Below are 21,053 nucleotides of genomic sequence, written 5' to 3' on the forward strand. Positions count from 1 at the left end.
TCTCGCTGCATGTATACCAGGGCCCCCTCAGGTGTGCGTATGGCCCCGATTGGGGCGTGGTTGCTCTCCTGTTTGAGTAGCCAGGCTAACAAGCGGCCCACCCTGTCGGCTTTGGCATGAGTACGAGCTTTGTGGGCTGCATAATTGTGGCATCGCAGACATTCCATGAGGTCCGCATGCTGCGCCCGAAGGCTCACCAGACGGTCTGAGTGGCGGCCTCCGCACTCTCTTTCGTATTGGAGTAATTGCGATTCAAGGCGAGTAAGTGACAACGCCAGGTTTTTGCGTATGTTCCACGTGGCACCGGGGCAGTGACCCCTGATAGCCATTTTATGGGCATCCCATTCCACCAATGTGTTTCTCGCCGTGCCTTCGTTCAGTTACTCCAGGATAACCGTCCCCAGGGTTGCATGGAATTCCGGATCCTCCAGTGCCGCTGATTGGAGACGCCAGGTAGGGACCGGAGGACGATCGGATTCCCAGTTCAGCCGTAGCCTCAGGGGGTTATGGTCAGTGTGTCCGCCCTAAATATGCCGCGTCCTCAATCAACGGAGTTATTGAGTATGTTGTGCCATATAATTGACCCCTCCAGCGCTTGTGCAGCCTGTCTAATTCCGGCTGTTTCATCTGTGTTTCCTGCAGGAGGGCAATTGCAGCGGAGTGTCTTTGGAGATATTCGAATATGGAGTAGCGACGCACGGGTGTGTACATGCCGCGTATGTTCCACGTGATTATGTCAGTGTGCGCCATCTCGGATGAGTCGATTCAATGGTGGTGCGGGACGTGCCCGGGTGGTGCGGGGAACAGGGACAGGGCGTTTCATGTTAGTGTGCTGCAACGGAAAACATAACTGAAGAACTAAAAACGGTGTAACATCTGGGGCGGACATTTCGCGATGTCTGTCCAAACCACTGTAACTGTGAAGTAGCGTGAACTAGGTCAGTGGGGTGCCTATTGGGGTGCACGCACTAGCGGTGTCGTGTTATGGCCGTCCCCCTTGCTCCTGCACGTGTGTTGTGCCATCCGTGTGAACACCAGCTTCGCCTCGCGAGAGACCAAAAGACTGTGAGTCGAACCGGTGCGCCAGGTGAGTGTGCCTCTCCTCCCATTCTCCCCCTTCCCTCCCCCCCCCATCCCCTTGGGATGATGTACGGAACCTGACCAGTGGCGGGTGTGGCGTGGCTGCTCTGCCACCGTGTGGGCTGGACATTGCAGCTAGTTCAGTAGGCTCACCCTCCCCCCCCCCTAACTGCAGCCAAAATACAGAGGTTAACAGACAGTGGTCTACTTGCGTGAGCTGTCCATGCTGAAGGCTATCGTGACAGTGTCAATTCAGATAATGTCATCCGCAGTTTGCGGAGTTACCACTGGTAATCCGAGATCCTCCGATACTTCCATGGATGGCGATGAGGAGCTGCTGGGCACCAAGGTGGTGCACATGTGGGAGTCCGGTCGTTCTTGGGTGTGTGAGGAGCCAAGGGTGGTGACTGCATCTAGGGCTTCCAGTCTTTCCCTTCGCATGTTCTCCAGGCTCGGGGCGTTTATCCCAGGTTGGGCATTCTTCATTGTCCCCCGCCACCATCGTCGCCGGGTTCTCCTGCCTGCCGTAGTATCACTTTCTGAGCTCGAAGGTCTCGCGCCCGACCACAGTCCCGACTCTTCATGCCAGTCCCACGCCTCCTCTGGTGAGTCAAAGAAGCGGGTCCCCTTTTTTGGGACTACACATAGTCGGGCTGGAAACAACGAGTAAGGTAGTTCTAAGATGCGGAGCTGTCGTTTCACCGCTGTGTAGTTGCTCCTACGCCTCTGCACCTGAGCTGTATAGTCTGGGAAGAGCATAACTGAGTTGCCACCCACTTTAAGGTAGTCCATCTTGCGTGTTTCTCGAAGGACCGCATCCCTGTCCCTATAGTTGAGCAGCTTAAAGATGAACGGCCGTGGTTTGGCTCCCGGTTGGGGTTTCTGTGCCGGGATGCGGTGGGCTTTTTCAACCACAAACTGCTGTGACAGTGTTCCCTGAGGCAGGAGGTCGCGCAGCCAACGTTTTGTGAATTGCTCCGGGTGTCTTCCTTCTTCGCCTTCCGGCAGGCTCACCACGCAGACGTTGTTGCGGCGGGAACGGCCCTCCGCATCATCTGCTCTGTCTTCCAGGTCGTGGACACGATCTATCAGGTCTTGCAGCGCAGCAGTATGGCTTTGCGTGACAGCTTGAAGCTCTTTTATTGTTTGGCCTTGCGGGGTGACTTTGTCTGCCAGCTTACGGTGATCTGCATGGAGGTGGGTGTAGTCCGAGGTAACCTTGTCGATTCTGGTTTCCAAGGAGGTCCTGGTATGTTCCAGCGCGTCACCTATCCTTTCTACTGCTGCAAGTACGGAGTCCATTTTGGCTGCTAGGGCCGTGGTCGCAGGCTCTGTCGCCCCTCCAGTACTCATACTCATGGGATCCGAGGCGTTCCCACGTAAGGGCCCCTGCTGCATCTTGGCTCCCATCCGGGCCATTACAAGCTGCTGCGCTGTGGGCCTTCGCGGTTGGACACCAGTGGGGCGGTGTGCCAGCAGTGATATTACTTACAGGGGAGTTGGCTCCCGTGGTAGCTGCACGCGGGTTATAGCCCGGCGGGGAAGATCGTGGCGACCTCTCCCCGCTGTTTGTTGTCAGGACTCTGGTAGCGGCCTGTGGGGGCTGCATATGGACTCAGCCTCAAGTTGTCCAGTGAGGGCGAGGCGACGGACCACGGTAGCTCTGTGTGCCGGAGTGTGGGGCTTTCAGTCTGCGCAGCTACAAGCCGGTGCCGGCGATGTTAAGATCCCCGCGGTTGGTCGCCTCTCCAGTGGCTGGGCCCCAGGCGCGCAAGCAGGGGGGTTGATATCTTCTGCGCTCGTCCAGCACGGCCTCCGCACACTCCTATTGTACTCTGTAGGGGCCACCACTGTGCCGGTAGCGACCGCCGGCTAACGTCCTCCTGGGCGCGGCGCACACATGGGGCTCCCGCCCGCGCCACCCCGCGTCGTCGTCTAGGCCCAGGCACTAGCTGGTATGTTCGTGACCACTGTGGATGGTGCGGGTGCCAGGCTGCAGCAGGGTGGTCCCAGTGGAGGCCTCCAGGTCACGCTCCGTGGACGTGGCTCCCCTCCTCTCCCGCCAGAGGCCGCCGGTACTACAGGTCGGTGCGTGGCGGCCTACCTCAGCACCAGGCCACTCTTGGCATCCCCGCGGGCTGTCTATAGCCGCTGCGCCCGCTCACCACAATTCCGCCTCGTCTGGGCCGCACACTACCCTCAATCTCGGCGGCGCATGAGGGGCCCCCTGTCTCACGAGGGACTGCGCTTCCAAGGCTCTGGGAGGTGTCCAGTGCGTGGCGTTGTCACCTACCAGTGCTGGTTCCGCGTGTCAAGTTTCAGGCAGGCACAGCCCCAGCCAGCCACCGATGCCGAAAGGCCCCCGCCCTCTGGGCCGCACCGTCGCCGGAGGGACTGTCAGCAGGTGGGGGGCCTCGGTGAGCGCAGCGCCTCTACCGTCTGGGTTCACCCGGCGGCAGCGCGAGAGACTGTCCTGCTCACCTCCGGCTTCTCCGACTCCGCACAACACGGGAAAACACCCCTCTGGTCGGGCGGGACCGCGGACTACACACTGCTGCGAACAGGCCTCCGGGAAGGGGGGCAGCGCGGTCTCATGCGCTCCGCCGGCCGCGGCGTCTCCCCCGTGCAGCCCGCCCGGTCCAAAGACCTCCGCCGCCGCTGATTTCCTTACTCAAGTGTTGGCGACCATCATGCGGTTTGGAAAGGCCGCGTGCGGGCTCGCAGCAGGCAAGGCCGCGCAGTCTTCACCCGCACTGCCGCGTTGTCGGCAGGCCAAAAAGACTCGGGGCACAGCTCGCTAGATGCAGGAAAGCTTCCGCTACCAGGTTCTGGCCAGCAGGTACATGGATGGCAAGTTTTTCAGGAGAAATTACCGGAGTTGGGGGATTAACGGCTCGAGCTTTATGGACTCACATCCGCCATGTTGGCTGGTTAGCCACGCCCCCCACCGTATCTGCTGCTCTTATTGAGAAGTATCCACTAGTTTTGGGTGCATCGCCCTGACTAGACCGCACACCCTACAGTCCACTCCTGTGATTCTCCATGAAACTTGTGGTTTTCCCCATACAGCACCCTTAACAATAGTTGGACGGTGCCCTATTGAGGTAGTATCCCATTTGGGACAACGGCTACCCGGTGTGCTATTACAAACAGGGTTTATACCCGCTGCCTGGCGCGAGGTCCAGCACACAACAACTGGTCGACTTTTAACAACATCCTTTAAAATCCAAGGTTCATACAAACTCGCACCTGACTCCAATATCCTGACGGGGGTGTTTTGTTACCAATTTAGTTTCTTTCCCAACTAAGTTTTATTCTTAACAGGTTTTTTTCAATATTTCTTAATATACATGGTGCTGCAATCGAATTACCGATATCCTTTGCAGGTTTTGCCATTCTACAAAGTGCTGAGCCACTGCTCCTTTTCACTATTGGATTTGTACAATTTGTCTTTTTTTATGTGTCCTTTACCCTTTTCACTGTGTTCTTTTCTGGTAAACAGACTCTGAATACGCAATGAGTATTAGACAGCCGAGGCATGAACCCAGATTCCCTGAGCGCACATCTGGTAAAACAAGGAAGTGAGTATTACTTCCCTAACACCGCTACCACCACGAGGTTGCTAGCGATCGTGTCCCATCCGCGCATAAGAAGCAATCTGCCACGCCCCTCTAGTATATCCGGAGCCACGGGCAAACGGGTTCTTTCCCCAGTGAGGGAGTACCCTTGATGAAGTAAGTGCAAGTAAACCTTACCGGTTCTGCTGAACCTCGCTGGACAGATGATTTTTCTCTTCCCCAGCATCTAACGTCTGGAGGAGGGAACTCTGTTTCTTAACCCACAGGGTCTGATTACAGATGTGCCTCCTTCCCCGATTTGGACTCTTGAGGCCTGAATATGGTCGCTTTCATGTATGTAATGTCTCCTAGATATGTACTGTTTCCATTTGGGATCCAGTACGATATAAGTGTGTGTTTTGTGTACTGTACACCCATGTTTTTCCTTCTTCATTATCACATTTCTCAGTGTGCTCACATGTTTTTGAAAAATATATCACTACTCACTATTAGAACGCATGAAGAACAAATCTTTTATAAGGCGCGGGGGCCGTGCATGTTTTTAATGATTGTTTTTGGTCTTCCCCAAAATCTATAATGATTTAGAAAAACTGAGAACAGACAAATTTGGTGCTGTTTAGTTTTCCTTTATTTCCATTCTTTATTGTGTATTCTTCTTCTGCTATTTACTTAGAGATCAGTTGACTCTAGGAGTGGGAGCAACACCCTTCGGTCCTGAAGAAAAGCCTTGGGGTAGGGCTTGAAACTAGTTGACCAGGGAAACGGTAGGTCATATATCATAGTAGTTTCCCAGCATCCCCATTTATTAAACATATCAGCAAGGGGAGTGAATAAATTTACCTTTTTCCTACTAGTTAGATATTTGTATCCTTTTTATGCACTATAGAACCCACTCCAATACCATCCCAACCAGCATAGGTGTATAGGAGTATCACAAAATGAGTGCTCCCGCGTATCCGCTGGTCGTATCACGCCCCTTTCCGTAGCAGGTTAGGGATGAATCCTATGGTGAAGCATGCCACCAAGGGCTAATCCTGGTGGGTGTGGGTTACTTAAAAGGAAAACAAATTCCCTTCCACAACGAGGTTGGTGTTGTCTGTTTTTTTTCCATCTCTTTCGTCTCCTTGGAGGGACTCTTGTTTAGCCATTTTTTTAAAACCATCTTTTTTAGCATTCTCATGGTTAGCAGACAACAGATTGCTAGCTGACACCTGCCGGATATGAGATACAGCATAGATAGAATACGTCTGCCCATGTACTGCTATTTTATCGCTTCACATCTGCGCTTACAGGAGCTATGTGCTCTTAAGGTGGTAAATAACCTAAAATAGTAGAATACAAAAAATAGAACAATTAACAAAGCAGGCAGTCACCCTGATGAGAGCTATAGAACAAAGTCCTGTGCACACGTATAAGGATAGTGGTTTTAGTGTCAAAACCAAAGTTAAAAATTTCTTCTTGCTGAATTTATGAAGGTCGACATAAGGAGTATCATAAATGGGGATTTTATATCAATCCAGATCAATACAGAATGAAACAAACCAGCCGACACGTGTTTCGTCACAACGTGGTACAATTGTGATTCTTCAGGGCTGTATGTTTGGCAAAAGAGCATGGCAATCGCAATACCGGTGATAATTCCCCAAGTTAAAGGGACACGAGTGCAAACGACGGGTACGTCCGAAAAGGAGGCAATCTGCGCTCCAGAATCCTGTGTGTAGGATTCACGCTGTCCTATACAGGGTAATGGAAACCATTTACCATTACCCTGGATAGGACAGCGTGAATCCTACACACGTACCCGTCGTTTGCACTCGTGTCCCTTTAACTTGGGGACGCAGGGAAGGTTCATTTTCCACTTTCCCGATTTTCCATTTTTGCTCTACCTGTGTTGCTACCGGGTCGGAATTATCACCGGTATTGCGATTGCCATGATCTTTTGCCAAACATACAGCCCTGAAGAATCACAATTGTACCACGTTGTGACGAAACACGTGTCGGATGGTTTGTTTCATTCTGGATTGATATAAAATCCCCATTTATGATACTCCTGATGTCGACCTTCATAAATTCAGCAAGAAGAAATTTTTTACTTTGGTTTTGACACTAAAACCACTATCCTTATACGTGTGCACAGGACTTTGTTCTATATTTACTGGGTAGATCTTCACCTACACGTTTGCAGGGGTTGTTTTATTTGGGTTTGTTCCCCCTGACCTGTTTAGCACCGTGCACATTCATCCTCATCCCACACTCCTAGCGTACATGCCAGAGCGCCATTTCTTCCTGTCCTTAATCTAAACCCTTCACCGATACAACCCAGATGAGAGCTCCCCACAGCAATGGGAGCTGTCCAGTTGACATGATGTAATAAAGCCCCTTGTCCACGTTTCCTCACAGCCCTACCCTTTATCACTTTGACAGTATATATTACACACTGCTGAATGTTTCAGAACCCCACACATCCACCCCTCCCCGTCACCCCAAGCTGAATGCTCCTCTATCCGAATAGAAAGTTCTTCGCCACTGGGAAGTACCAGAGAATGTTATAATCCTTAGTTGTCCGGGCGGTTGCAAGCCTTCTAGCGATTCTTCCTATTCTGTTATAGGATTTTTCCGTAGGCCTCTTCCCATCTCAGTGCTGCCACTTGCACCGTACCCCATGATATCATATCTGCACTCCATAATTCTATCATGGGTAGCGCTCTGGCTTTCCAGTATATAGCGATCAGTCTATGAGTTGTGAGCATCGCTAGGTCAATGAAATGCGTGTAAGTTCTTGTCGACCACCTTGTCTTGTGTGGTCCAAGCAGACAGCTGGCATAATAGGAAGGTCAGTGCGACCCATGAGGTCTGTCGATTTGTTCGTTACCACTAGCCATAGGTTGTGTGCTAAGGGACCATTCCAGAACACGTGCATTATATCGGCCTCCTTTCCCATGCATTATGGTCAATTAGGGGAGAGTCAGGGAAGAGCCTGTGAAGTCTCACCTGGGTAAGGTAGGCTATATGTAGTAGATTATGCTGAATATATTGGAACCAGGTGTTCGAGAGACCTTCCTCGGATAGAGGCGAGTACTCTTCCATTCTTTCTGAGAGAGCTTGCAGCCTGTGTCTTCCTGCAAGGCTCTGTGTAGTGGAAACAGGGGGTCCTGTGTGTGCTGGTAAAAAACATGGTACAGCCATGTGATCAGGTGGCACCCAGCGCCTACCGTATGCAGAGCCTGTACAATCGGATGGGCGTTAAGTTCTGTGTCAGTGATGTGCCTCAAAATGGTGTTGCTATTTCATTTTAGGAGCAATATGCTTAATAAAGTAGGACTCCATAGTTACGGGAATTGGTTGGATTTTACCTGGATGGCAGAAAGGGACTTATTGACACTAGAATTTCTGGTGCCTCTAGCCATAACTTTTCTCATAGCATGGTGAAGGGAGGGCAAAATTAAAAAATACCTGGATGCAGTGTGAAATCCAGAACATTTCAGCATTAAAACTATATTGAATAATTAGTTAATCAGAGCCACAGTGAAATTGGGACATTTCTAATTTGAAGTTCTTACAAGGTCACATTGTTTCAGCGATAGCAGGCCTTTGTCCAAAAGCACTTCTTGTACTGTCCCCCCTCCACATTACCCTCTCTCTGTTGCATTTCTTGTTTTGAATGACTGGCTCTATGTTATTCTGGTTGTTTAAGGTGTCATAACACATTGTATGTGGCATTGCAGGCCTTGGAATGCTTGTATCGTCAACAGTGGACAGCCGATGATGGCTTGGGTATTCTAATAATCTCACCGACTAGAGAGCTGGCTTATCAAACCTTCGAGGTTCTGCGAAAAATTGGGAAGAACCATGACTTTTCGGCTGGGCTCATCATTGGTGGAAAGGTATGTTTTCTCATGTTTGTGCAACATTTTTATCCAAATCACTCAAGGATAGCACGTCATCTGCTTACAGGAAGAGTAAAGTTAATGTTTTGTTTCTTAAAAACTAACTTACTGACAACGTTGTTTTGCATTTTGAATATATATTATAGTATTTGTGAACACCAATGTTCCTCTGTGGGCACGGTCAATAATTAGATGTGTTTGAGACTTGTGAAAAATGTATTTGTGCTTTTCTTATGGAATTCTATACAACTTATTTCGGATTCCAAAATGATGTACACAGTTGGTCATGTCCGAGTTTGCTGTAAGAGCTACCTGTGCCCACATACAATTTGATTGTGCTTGATCAGTGAATTTAATGAAGAGCGAAAATATTTACATCTTTTTTTCTGTACTCCAATCTGATTTGGGACTGTCAAAATATTAAAATGTCTATATGAAATGAATGAAATACATTCTAGATACGTTATATTTTTAGAACTCGGTTAATTTAATTAACCCAGATGCAAAAAACATTTGTTGTGATTTCTAGAGGATACTCTTAATATGATATAGAATTTCTTTTCTTTGGCAATAATGCTGGATGTTAGTGTAAACATATGCTGAACATTCATGACTGTGTGTTGCAAGAGTATTGGCTGTGATTCACCACGGTGTTATGAAGCTGAATAGAGATAGTATATATTTTGACTTGTATTGAAATTGTGGGGACAAGGAACACTGCTCTTAGTATCTTCTTAATACTCTTTCACATGGTGTGTTATTTGAAAGGTAAAGCGTTTAAAGAAACATCATTAAAAAACAAGCGGAAATGGTTCTAATTAACTAAGCCATTATGTTTTTGAAGCAATATTAGTTTGAAGTAGCACCTAATCCCGTGGCAATATGCTCTGAAGTGTAAATGCTTTTGTATGTGTCTGCTATAACGAGATCTGTTGTCACTGAAAGTTAGCGTGTGCATGCCTATACGTGCTGGGCATGACTGTAACTAAAACCATGTTCATCTACAGAGTATTCGTCACGTCTAGATTCGGTTGCGCATCATACATGTGCTCTTGTGGCAGCATTAGTCTTTTACAACATCAGATTGAAGGTAGGCTGAGAAAGACCCATAAGAACTAGTTTTGAGCATTATGCATCAAGAAAGACTGGTCGCCCATTTCCCCATACACATTAAATCATTCACTCATGCCCCCCCAAGAGTGAGCGTCCCTTCATGAAAGAGTCCCATCGTTTCTGATGTACATCATAACTGTCCTCGCCTTTTTACTCCTACCTGTAAAGCAGGGCACATCTGTAGGAAGCTGGCTCTTTATATAGTGTACCAAAATGAGGTGCACTGTGCAGAGTCCAGGTAACCCCTACTAGTGTACTGAAGCTCGCATTAACAATCCCAATGTGCTCCATTTGTGGTAGTGTGGTCGAGCAGCCTTAGTCTTATCAGAGGGGAGTGTTAGGCATTTGTTGCGCACACACACAATCAATAAGAAAATCCGACACCAATTTAGAAATATAGCATAGATTTTTATATTAATTTAGACACCAAGGTCTATGAGAATAGGGAAGTACTTTTTGAGTTAGCCGTATTTTCTTTGTTTCTGAAAATTGCTGTCCGATTTGAAGCATTAGCCTCGAACGCACTAATGTTATCCTATGGGAGAAACACACACTGCATAGGGGTACTTGCAATTGAGTTACAGGGTAGTTCTTCTGGAATTAAGGTAAGGAGGGGCCAAGGTTCTTAGAACCACCAGCAGTTTTGTTATCCTGCTCCAGGGCAATTCTGATTAGATACAGGTCGGACCAACTCCCCAACTTGTGACCTTGATTGTTTCCCCCCTCTGTTTGACAGTGTGTGGATTTAACTACACCATTTGTAAGGGTCTTGTTCGCGCTTCATAAAACTTTTCAAATAAATAAATAATGGAGCTCACAAGGCTGGCCACCTTATGGGTGTGATTAGCCTGGTGGTGGAACACGCCTACTTGCATAGGTAATTTCCCTCCAGTCCTGATGCCAAATGGCCCTTAGGGCAGAGGGTGGTTTCTCCCAGGTCTGGGGGAAGCCATGGTCGCATATCAAAGGCAGGAGGGGTTTTGAAGCCCCTAGCCTTGATATGATAAATCACTAGCCATCCTGCTGGAGAAGGTATGAACACCTTCCTCCCGGAGCAGGCATTGTTTGTGGACTCAGAGATCATAGGCTGTCACCTGCAGGGGTTAGAAAAATATCTGTGGTGGCAGACTGGACGGGACCAGTCAAACAGCACATTAGATAGTGGTAGGTTTTTCAGGGGGCACCTCCACGGTGCCCTCTGGGTGCATGTCAAAATACATCTTGTACTGGCAACAGTACAGATTTATTAAGACAAGGTGTTTGCTACCAAACACCATAGGTTTGAGTAAAGCCATCATGTAGCTAGGGAGCTCGTAAGGACCAATGCATATACTTAAGATGACTTCCCTGTTCACTTGTACCATCTAGTAAGTGCACTAGAGAGCAAAGGGGCATATCTGCTAATGTAGATATGCCCCCACACGTAATATAATGCACCGTGCCTTAGGGCTACCAGGCCTGCTGTAGGGATGACTTGCATATATTACATTCAGTGACTTTGGCATGGCACACACTGAGTGTGCCATGTCGTGTTTTCACTCCTGGTTTGCACTATGTCGCAATGGTAGCATGAATGCAGGTTGTATGGGGATCTCTTAGGTGGCATAATGCATGCTGCAACCTGCAGGAACCCTCTTTTGTACCCATGTCCTAGGTACCAGTGGCACCACTTGCTAGGGGTGCCAAAGTATGTGCCAATCGTGTGACAATTAGACCATTTTACCTTGTTTTTAGGAAAAGAGCACTGGCACTTGGGCCTGGTTAGCAGGGACCCAGTGCACATCAGTAGAAAAAAATCAATACCAATGGCAAAAAGTGGGGAGTGACCATGACAAAAAGAGGCACTTTCCTACAACATAGTCTTGCTGTCATGGCAATTGCACCCTTTTGGCTGGTGCTGTTTATTCTTTCATGTTGTCCCCTTTGTGGAGAGCCATTTACTAGCATTGCTCTGAAGTGCATATCAATCACAACTGGCTTCAAGCTAAATGTAGAGAGCAGTTCTTGGCAGTTGGCCCACAAAAATCAAGCTTGGGTAAGCTTTTGTCATTCTGTAGTGGAATATATTGCTGAGAAACAGACTTCTGTGTATATTGAATACGATAATGGTGCAGTGGCTAAGAGATTCAGTATTGGTTTAACAAATTGTCTGCAGCACTAACAGCACCACCAATGAGTTGCCTTCCTTGTTTAACGGCCCTCTAAGTGTAATATAAAACATAGGGCATGCACATTTTAAACAGAGTCAAAAGATTTGAGTGTCCTGTGGCATAGATGTTCAGTTTAGAGAAGTTGCATGTTTCTAACATGGAACTCTAGGTGGGGCATATCAGGCATCCAGTGCTCTTTGATGCAGTGGCTCCAATCCTCTTTACATATCAGACTATGGTATTGCTGCTCCTGAAGAACAGGATGAGTACCCAGAAGGTGAGGAGAATTGGCCGTCATCCCCAAAACTGAGCTGAGAACCCATGTTTGTCCGGTGCAGGACGTGCATTTGCATTGAAAAATGTAAAGGTGAATGCATTCTTTTCTAAAGTTTCTCTAGTCCTGCTCGCTATCTCGGGCAATTCCAAACCAGTTTCAAAGGAGGGAGAACAAAGACTAAGTGTGCGAGAATCACATTGAAGGTAATCTTCCTAGACATATTAGAGGAAAAATTGCCACCATTCTGCAGCTGACATCTTTCAAATATTGACAATCTTAATAAGTTTATCCTACCACTAGTCAGAAATCAACCTAACAAATGTTTTCAAGACATGGTATATCGGTGGTCATTGTGCCAAAATTTTCTTTTCAGTTATAAGGAGTAATTAATTTCACATAAATAAGCAGCTGAACTTGATGTTTGGAGAGCCCCTTAACAGTTGCAGACTGTTCTTTGTTGGATGGTTTTAGCCTATTGGCAATGATTAATTTAGCTATTTAATGAGATGTTTGGATTTTAATGACCATGGCTTGTAGGAAGTTGCCTCTGGGAAAAGAGCTCATTGTTGCCTCTTTTTCACATTGTTATATTTTAGGACTTGAAACAAGAATCAGCAAGTATCCATCGCACAAATGTTTTGATTTGTACCCCAGGACGACTTCTACAGCACATGGATGAAACTTCTTTTTTCCATGCATCTAATCTTCAAATGTTGAGTAAGCAAATGACAACACTGAAATACGTTTTAAAAGATATGTCTTTGGGAATGGTGTTCAAGGCTTTTGGTTTGCTAAATATCCTGTTTTAAGTAATTGCATCTCAAGCTTAGTTTAGAGGATTCTTTTGTACGTTCAGTACTGCTGGCTTTACTTTAGAATTTCTTCTGCATTCCTCTGATCTTTCATTTGCCTGAACATAGACATATTCTAGGCTTAACCCCTTCCCTGCTCATGACGGAACCACTCCGTCATGAGCCACGGTTGCGCTGTGCTCATGACAGAGTGGTTCCGTCATGCTGCGGCCGTTGGCCGCCGCTCCGCCCACGCGGCGCTAATTCCCCGCCTGTGCGGGCGATTAGCGCAGTGGGCGGAGACGTGACAGAACCACTCCGTCATGAGCACAGCTCAACTGTGGCTCGTGACGGAGCGGTTCCGTCACAAGCACAGCGCCACCGCGCTGCCCCCAAACCCCCCCCCCCGCGCCGCGGCGGAATTCCTGCCCCGGCGAAGGGGTTAAGAACCTGTTATGGATAAAAGAGCTGTGATAACATTTTCTGTAATTAATAGTTTAACATATTTTCTGAAAGTAATATTCTCTTGTGTCTATTGTAATATGTAACAACATAACCCATTCTTTTGGATAGTTTAAAGTGCCAGATCTCGATTTTCTTTTGTTCTTGGCGACAGATGACAACATTTATGGATCTGATATTACTGCTGTTTTTAAAATTGCATCTACTTGAGAGTAGTTGTTCAGATAAGGTTATCTGGCATTGTATGTGGTGTTATTGGGTAAATCATTATTTATAGTTCTGTCCTTAACCAATAATGTAAAGACTTCAAACTTTAATCTTTTTTTTTTTAAAGTTCTCGATGAAGCGGATAGGATCCTGGATATGGGTTTTGCTGATACCATGAATGCGATCATAGAAAATTTGCCTAAGAAACGTCAAACACTGCTTTTCTCTGCCACACAGACAAAATCTGTAAAGGACCTGGCACGTCTGAGTCTAAAGGACCCAGAATATGTTTGGGTTCATGATAAAGCAAAATTCAGGTGATTATTTTTTTGTTTGAACTTTTTTGGGGATGATATTGACAGTATTATTCAGATTGCCTTCTACTGTACTGTTCCCTGAACCAAGTGCTTGCCAAATTTATGTAGTCTGCACAAACTCTTACATTTATCTCATGCGATTGTGTTTGGCCAAAATGTTCATGTTCAGCCTGTACTGTTTACTCAAGGTAAATGTCTGTTTTCCTTCTGCTGTGTGTATATTCAACTTTACCTAGTACTATTCTAAGCTATGATGCAGTACAGTGATATAAACAGTATAGGCAATGTTGCAATCAGGTCATCTATTAAACAATGAGAGTGAGGCACAGAGGAAAGTTCTCTTTGCAGTTCAGACCCGGGGGTGGGGAGCAAGAGGAGCCAAGGAATTCCTTATCAGTGGCGGATGAGATGTATTTTAGTGAGATGATTTTTCTATTATTTACCTAAATTAGGTCAGCGAAGGGGTGAGCATGATCTGGAACAGGCTGAATTCCCACATACTTTGTACGCCTGAGAAGATTTTTTTTCTAGCCTCTCCCTTTTTGGTTCCTCTTGATACATAACATATCTGATGATTTCTTTGGTTGTTACTTTGGCATCCTGAGGTTGATTTCTTTTTTTTTTGGTCCGCTTGGGTGGTGCGTCTAGTGTGAATGCCCTTGTTGATGATGCACATGTCTTGCAGATGATCTGAGACTGTAGTGGTAGCCAGTGCCCCTCTGCCAGGATTGGGTGATGAGGTCACACTACTTTAAAACTTTTAGTTGGCCCACTGCAGGCAAGATGCTTTTCAGTGGAGCTAGGTGGGAACCAGGTATACTGTTCAGGGGTGCCTTGCAACTGTTAAGGTAGGAAAGGTGCCTTTTAATGTTCCTTTGAAAGCTACAGTATTCTTACAGCTTTCCAATTCTCAACCGCTTGGTGGCAGGGACCGTAAACATCTTCCATAGCTATTTGAATACAGAAATGTACTTCCAGTACTGCGAACTCGCATATATTTCCTACAAAGTACACTTCTATCCCTCCTAGTCAAATTTTTTTCCTCTCGTCATGTGGATCGGAACCTACTTATTTCATGTTTGGATCCTTTGTGTTTATGCTACTGTTTCTCCTTCCATCTCCTTCTTTCTTTAGATCAGGTACCTTATGCCACAGTAACGTGGATTGAAGCCTTTGTCATTTTATGAACATTTTATGCTGACTCTAATCAACTCTCTAAATTTAGGCCTGTCATTAAATGGCACAGCAGCGTAAAGCATTTAAGAAATGCGTGGCTGGTTAACTTACCACATCCATTGATAAGAACAAGCTTCTTTTCCCTGTAGGAAAGTGCCCTTTTTTAGGTCTCGCCTAGCGGTGCAGCGCATGCGCTGCACGCTTTGCGAGGCATGCAGTATACACTATAGGTGAGGGAAGCCCCGCCCACTCCCCCACCCACTTTTTCATTGGCTTGTGGCTTTTTCCTTTGTAAATGCTGCCTTTTCACTGGTTTAGAGGCTGCTAGTCCCGCCCTATGACGGCCATGTCTCCTTCCACGGCTATTGGCCCCTTTACTGCGTGTTTCCTGAGCACTACTTTTCCCCCTGCCACCCCTCCCGCTGTCCGAGCCTTCACTCCCGCCCCTCCCACTTCCGCCGTTCGTGCCTTATTTTCCTTTCCATTCAGCCCTTTGCCCTCCTGGACGCGGCCCCGCGCCACCTCTCAGGTGCACGCGCTCGCTAAACCGCTTTCCTCAGAAGGAGGACACTGCTGAGGGATCCTCGCCGAAGCTTGTCCGCGATGTTGGCCATATTGGAACGGGTCTGGTCTTGTTGTAAAGCACGAACTGGAAGACCGTTTACTTTTCGCCAGAGGCACACCTAAAGTAGATGTAACATTAAGTATTTTGGTATACACAGAACGTGGTAATAGTAAGGATAATAATTGGTTACAGTTTAACTAATAATATTGAAAACACTGTTTTCGACAGTTAGACATTTAGTATATTATCCAATCTGCGTGGCTGTGAACGTCGCACCGGATAAAGAACGGACGCACTCCTTGTTTCCATTGCGCCCCGGCTCTGCGCCGCGATAAGGCCTCCATTCTAAGGTGGCGCTGGACGCGCAGGTGGCGGGGCCACGTGAGGGTCCGGCCACGCCCTCTACTTTCCATCGCGCACCGCTGTCACCATGACGCTTGTTCCCACATCACCATGGGCACCCCGGCGGAGAGCGTGAAGCCCCGGACCTCCCCCAAGGCTGTCAAGTTCCGGCGCCGGTGTCTTCAGGGCACGGTACCCTGCCACCCAGGATCCTACCTGCCCCGCCCCAACACTACCTGCCCCAGCCCCGACTCTGGAGTTCCCGGTATCCAGCCACTCTAGAGGAACCTACACAGTCCGCAGGAGGCGGCGTGCGGCCCCCACCTCCAAACCTCGCACCCTCCCAAACCAGACCCGGTTACTGCCCAAAGCGCCCTGAAGACCCTGCCCCCAGGACCCCTACACCCAGTGCTTTAAACGGGCCGGTACTGAGCACCGGCACTTGTTCATTTTGAGAGGGAGAACACCTGCACTTCTCAAGAAACAAGAAGGTACTCTGTTACAGAGCACCTGCACTTCTCTTTACTGCCCCTAGGCGATTCAATTCTACCGCCCCCCCCCCCCCCCCCCCCACACCCTCCTCCCCCACCCCATGTCCAGCCCACAGGAAAGAATACTGCTCCTGAAAAACTACACAGCCCTCTATTGACAGAACACTTCACTGCAGGGTACAGGGTAATCCATTCCGTCCTCTGCCCCAAGATGACGCGTACACTTCCCAAGTGCTGTGCACTACCCTGGAACATATCCTCATTGCTCGTTGGAGGAAACAAAAGTGGTAGCATTTGTATCAGCCGTTGTTGTAGGACAAGCTTTACAGTGCCTCGACGTAAAACAACAAGGTGCATTCTGAAAGAGTAAACAGTGGATGTTATTAAAAGTACGAAGGACATATAGAAAAGAATATAGGATGAAATGTAACTAGCAGACTGCAGTTCGTGGAATAATGAAAGCTTAAGAATGCCCTTCGTTGTCATGGTGAGCTGTACAGAAATAATATTTGGGAGTCAATGCTACGATAAGTACTAAATGCCCATTTTAATTCATTAATTTCTGCTGTAGCGAGGTTGTTCTACTAAATTAACGACTCTGCACGTCACTTTGCAAGAGTTGATGGCCTACACCTTAAAACCGGTCATACTTGACCGTTCGTTTCAACTTTGACCTTATACCAATCCCTTACTTCAGGCGGACATCAGCACTGCCCACCTACCCTCTTCACAAGCAGCTGTCGAGGCAGACGGAGTTCCCTTTGTGCTTAACTTGTTTTGCTGCTTGTACAGCGTTCTGATACCCGGACAGGTCGTGTTCGCACTATATAAACCTAATTCAATAAATTAATTTGCCCAGTAGTATTTTTTTTAACTAAATGGCCCTGAGAGGAGCTTCTGAATTCCTCGCAGTGATCCCCCTCTGCTCTCGTTCCCCTCCGGCCGCCAGCCATGTACCTGTCTGGTGTCTTGATTGTGGGCAGAGGAGCTGTTATCTTGAAGAAGGACCCGTTCCTCTGACCAGGATCTAGGGCACTCCACAAGCAAGGCCCTTCTAGCGTTTGTTCCTTAGAGAAGTTCACTCTGTGCTCACTCTAGAAACCAAACCCATAGTTGTGTTTGTCCCTTTAAATCCAGCAACATTAGCACACCAAGAGCTCTGCGTCATCGTTTACATCACTGCTCCAGTCTGGCAGTGCCATCTTTGAGGTTCCTTGTCTGACTACACCCCAGCTAGAGCAGCAGAGCGCCTTGTAATGAGGCAGAGATGTTTACAGCAAGCTAGTAATATTCGGATATGCTTCAACAGTCTAACAAAAGCATAAGCGAGAGAGCAAAACTTTAAATAACAAAACATAAATCGGGGCTTTAAACCTGATAATGGAAAACAGTGATGCAGGCAATGATGCAAAATAAAGTTTATTCTTATGGCTGTGAAATAATAGATCTGTGATGTTTAAGTAAATGAAGGAGGTATTTTTAAGCATTTCTTGATGGAGGTGGGGGTAGTGCAGTCCATATTTCATTTTTACGCCCACAGAAAGATTTTTTTTAGGCACAGAGAAGAGTGATGTATCATTGTGTGGAAGGATGCATGTGTTAAGTGTGTCAAGGGAGCCATAGACCTCTCTACATGTTACTATTGTGTGTGTAGCTGCAGTGTCCTGTGTAAGAGAGAGGTGTTACAGAGGTGTGCAAGAACAAAGAGGGGTGGGGGTGAGCGGATGCAGAGCTGTTCACGGGTGTGACTGCACTGCGCTTTGGGTGAGTGCCAGGCAGGTAGTTACAGATGAGATGAGGGAAGACCGATTTACAGGATGCTGAGCGGGTGGTGAGTACTAATGTAGCGCTCGGAGCTGTCACTTGCTAGGATAACGCTATAAAGAGCGCAGAGAGCTCTCCAACATCGCTCAGTTAGCCTCGGAGTTACACTGCGACGATGTGGTGTGACCTGATGCACGTGGACTGGGGTTTATTTCCAACCCCTCGGGGGCACAGGAGGAGACTGCTTGGCATCTGTTCGTGGTGGTCTTGCTCATCTGGGATTCCAGCTTCGCTCTTCTGCTGCACATTTTACATGCGCGCTTTTTGTTTTCAAGCAGCGGGACAATGGCGTGCTTCTTTCCAATGCAATAGTTCTCGCATTTAAATGCGAGAACTATTGCATTGCAATTATTTTTGTATAGCACTCCCACCATTCCCTACCGAAACCTTACACCCACACCCCTGACAATGGGCAGCGCAATTATTTTATGCTAAGGTTTACAGCCAAGACTTCCAGTTGCCGGACCACCCATCATCATCATCTGCCTGCCTATCCTGTGGCAGGAATTCATCGCCACTGGCAGGCAGGGTAAATTAAATGTTACCTTGCCAGAGGTCTGAAAACATTGCTGCCTACGCGATTTTCAAAGTTGCCCTGCTTTGCGCAGCTTCAAATACAAGTGCGGTGCGCTCTACGACTAGACTTTAATTAAATCTAACTTTTGAAAACGGTCCCTGTTGGGCCCAATATTCGTGTCCTTAACTCTGCAGGCACAAACACTGATCAATTTCTCAAAAATGACTGAGAAATCTTTTAACTAATACATGTGAGCAACGCGGTCCCTCTTTACATTTAGCATGTTTTACCCCACCGTGCTTTCTTTAAGACTAGTGGCTTTTTTCCAGATGTGTTTTTTTTTTAAGCAACATATCGCTCTTACGTATACCGTGGATAGAATTGCCTGTAGGTGTCTATCGGTGTTCAGGTTTTGGGTGAATTTGAATATGAAGGGCCCGATTGAGAGCCCTAGAGTTGATGCTGAAGGTAGAGCCTGTTTGTCACAGGGCATGCCTGTGGCTCATAAAGGTAGTCATGCTCCATGTTTGTCCAATCCTTAGCCTCTCTGCGGAGCGCACAGAACGATCATATGTGTGCTAATTGTTAATTAACACTCTTTGGGAAAGTCAAAATGTAGCAGCATCAAAGACAACTCATAGGTGAGTAGGTGTGTTGTGGCTGAAGGGTAGGTCACAAGACAGTCCAAATACCTCTACACCTGCCACAGACTTTAGTAATCTTTAATTGACAGTATTATATTTTCAGAGTTTAAATATTTTCTCTTGTAATTATGCACAACTGAATCCTTGTTACTCATTTCTCTGATACGGTCAACACGCAATGGAAAAGCCGATATGTCTGTCTTCTTTTAGAACTATGTCTATTCAATTTTTGGATCTTGCAATAACAGAAGTGTCACAGAGAAGCTCCCAAATACCTATACTGGTCAGGTGGCATGCAGTTTCAAGCAATTGTTTTTTTAGTTTACACGTTGTAGGCCATGTCTTTAAATACATTAGCCACGCTTCTGGAAAAAGACTCACAGATAAGTTTCTTTTGCCACTCCTCATTTAGAGACCACCCAACTTTTTTCAACATATGTGATTTTTGTACAAAGCAGTGCTAACAGTTCCTTTTCTCTTTGGTGCCAGTGGCTTTTCGCATGTAGGCTAAAGCTTGCCATTTGTGAGTTTGTATAATGGAGGACAACCCTGACGTAATGGGTCACCTCCCTTCCCATACCATAGTAAGAGTGGATGATGTTTTTAGTGTTAGTCTTTCCCAAAGCATCATACTTTTTACGGATTGAGTGGCTCAAACATTCTTCCACCTACCCCCAGCAAGTGTGACCTTTTGTCATGAGTTACCCCTGAGGAGACCCTTACACCCCTCCTCACTTCAGTGGGCTATTATCCTGTTTTCTGTCATTGTCAAGACCAGTCAGCTGCACATTGTCCTGGCACTTTAAATTTGCTCTCATGTGCACCCTTTTTTGCCCTCAGCTGAGGGCCCGAGCTCAGCCGGGCGCCAACAGTGCTGGGTGGCATGCATGAAACCGACTCTGTACATCCTGGCACTACCCATCAGTTACTCACACCAACGTATTTGAAATTTACTTGTCTTTAATATAGCGCAAACTCGAACCAAAGGAATTAGAGCGCTTTACCTGTGCACCAGTTACATTGCACAAGGACACACTTGTTTTTTGTAGGCATGGGGAGATTAAGGGATATGCCCAGAGTACAGGATGCTGAGCAACGCCTAGGCTCAAACCTGGTTCCCCAGTTCCAAAGAGGCAGCTCTGGTCGTTACGCCACATCCTGTCTCAACTGGCAGTGTTGGCTATTTGTCCTTATCACGGATGCAGAAGCATTGCATTGCAAGCGAATGTTTGTGTGTTAGGGGTGCCGATGCCAATTATGTCAACTCTAAGCCCTTATAGGAGAAAGCATGCTATAATCTCTGGGCAGATGTGGCTTGTAAAAGCCAAGGGGCTTTGTACCCGGAGCACCTCCATGGGTGGCCACTAGAAATATTTAGACTGTGAGGAAAAGCTTGTTATCCTAGTGCTTCAACTTTCACAGAGTACAGTATGTGACCCCAACACTCCTAATAAGTCTATCACATTGTATACAAACCTGGCACACATCTTACAGGCTATTTTGGCCTTACTAAACATTAGTGAAAACCTGTCTGCACAAATACACACCACATAATTCCACTACACAACACATTTCCCCATTTTATAATTCCGCACCACGCAAATCAACTCCACATTATTCCACTACATAACA

At 47.1% G+C, this 21,053-nt stretch overlaps 1 protein-coding gene across 1 annotated transcript in view; it reads left to right on the forward strand.

Moving 5' to 3' along the window:
* Positions 1 to 21,053, forward strand: part of DDX10 (DEAD-box helicase 10) — an 867,511-nt gene that overhangs the window by 59,672 nt on the left and 786,786 nt on the right. The window contains exons 4-6 of the mRNA XM_085621530.1: positions 8,384 to 8,542; positions 12,682 to 12,802; positions 13,673 to 13,862. Coding sequence (XP_085477656.1) covers positions 8,384 to 8,542; positions 12,682 to 12,802; positions 13,673 to 13,862 — 470 coding nt within the window. The remainder of the gene's footprint in view (positions 1 to 8,383; positions 8,543 to 12,681; positions 12,803 to 13,672; positions 13,863 to 21,053) is intronic.

Source organism: Triturus cristatus, chromosome 8, assembly GCF_964204655.1.
Source record: "Triturus cristatus chromosome 8, aTriCri1.1, whole genome shotgun sequence".
NCBI classification, from domain to species: Eukaryota; Metazoa; Chordata; class Amphibia; order Caudata; family Salamandridae; genus Triturus; species Triturus cristatus.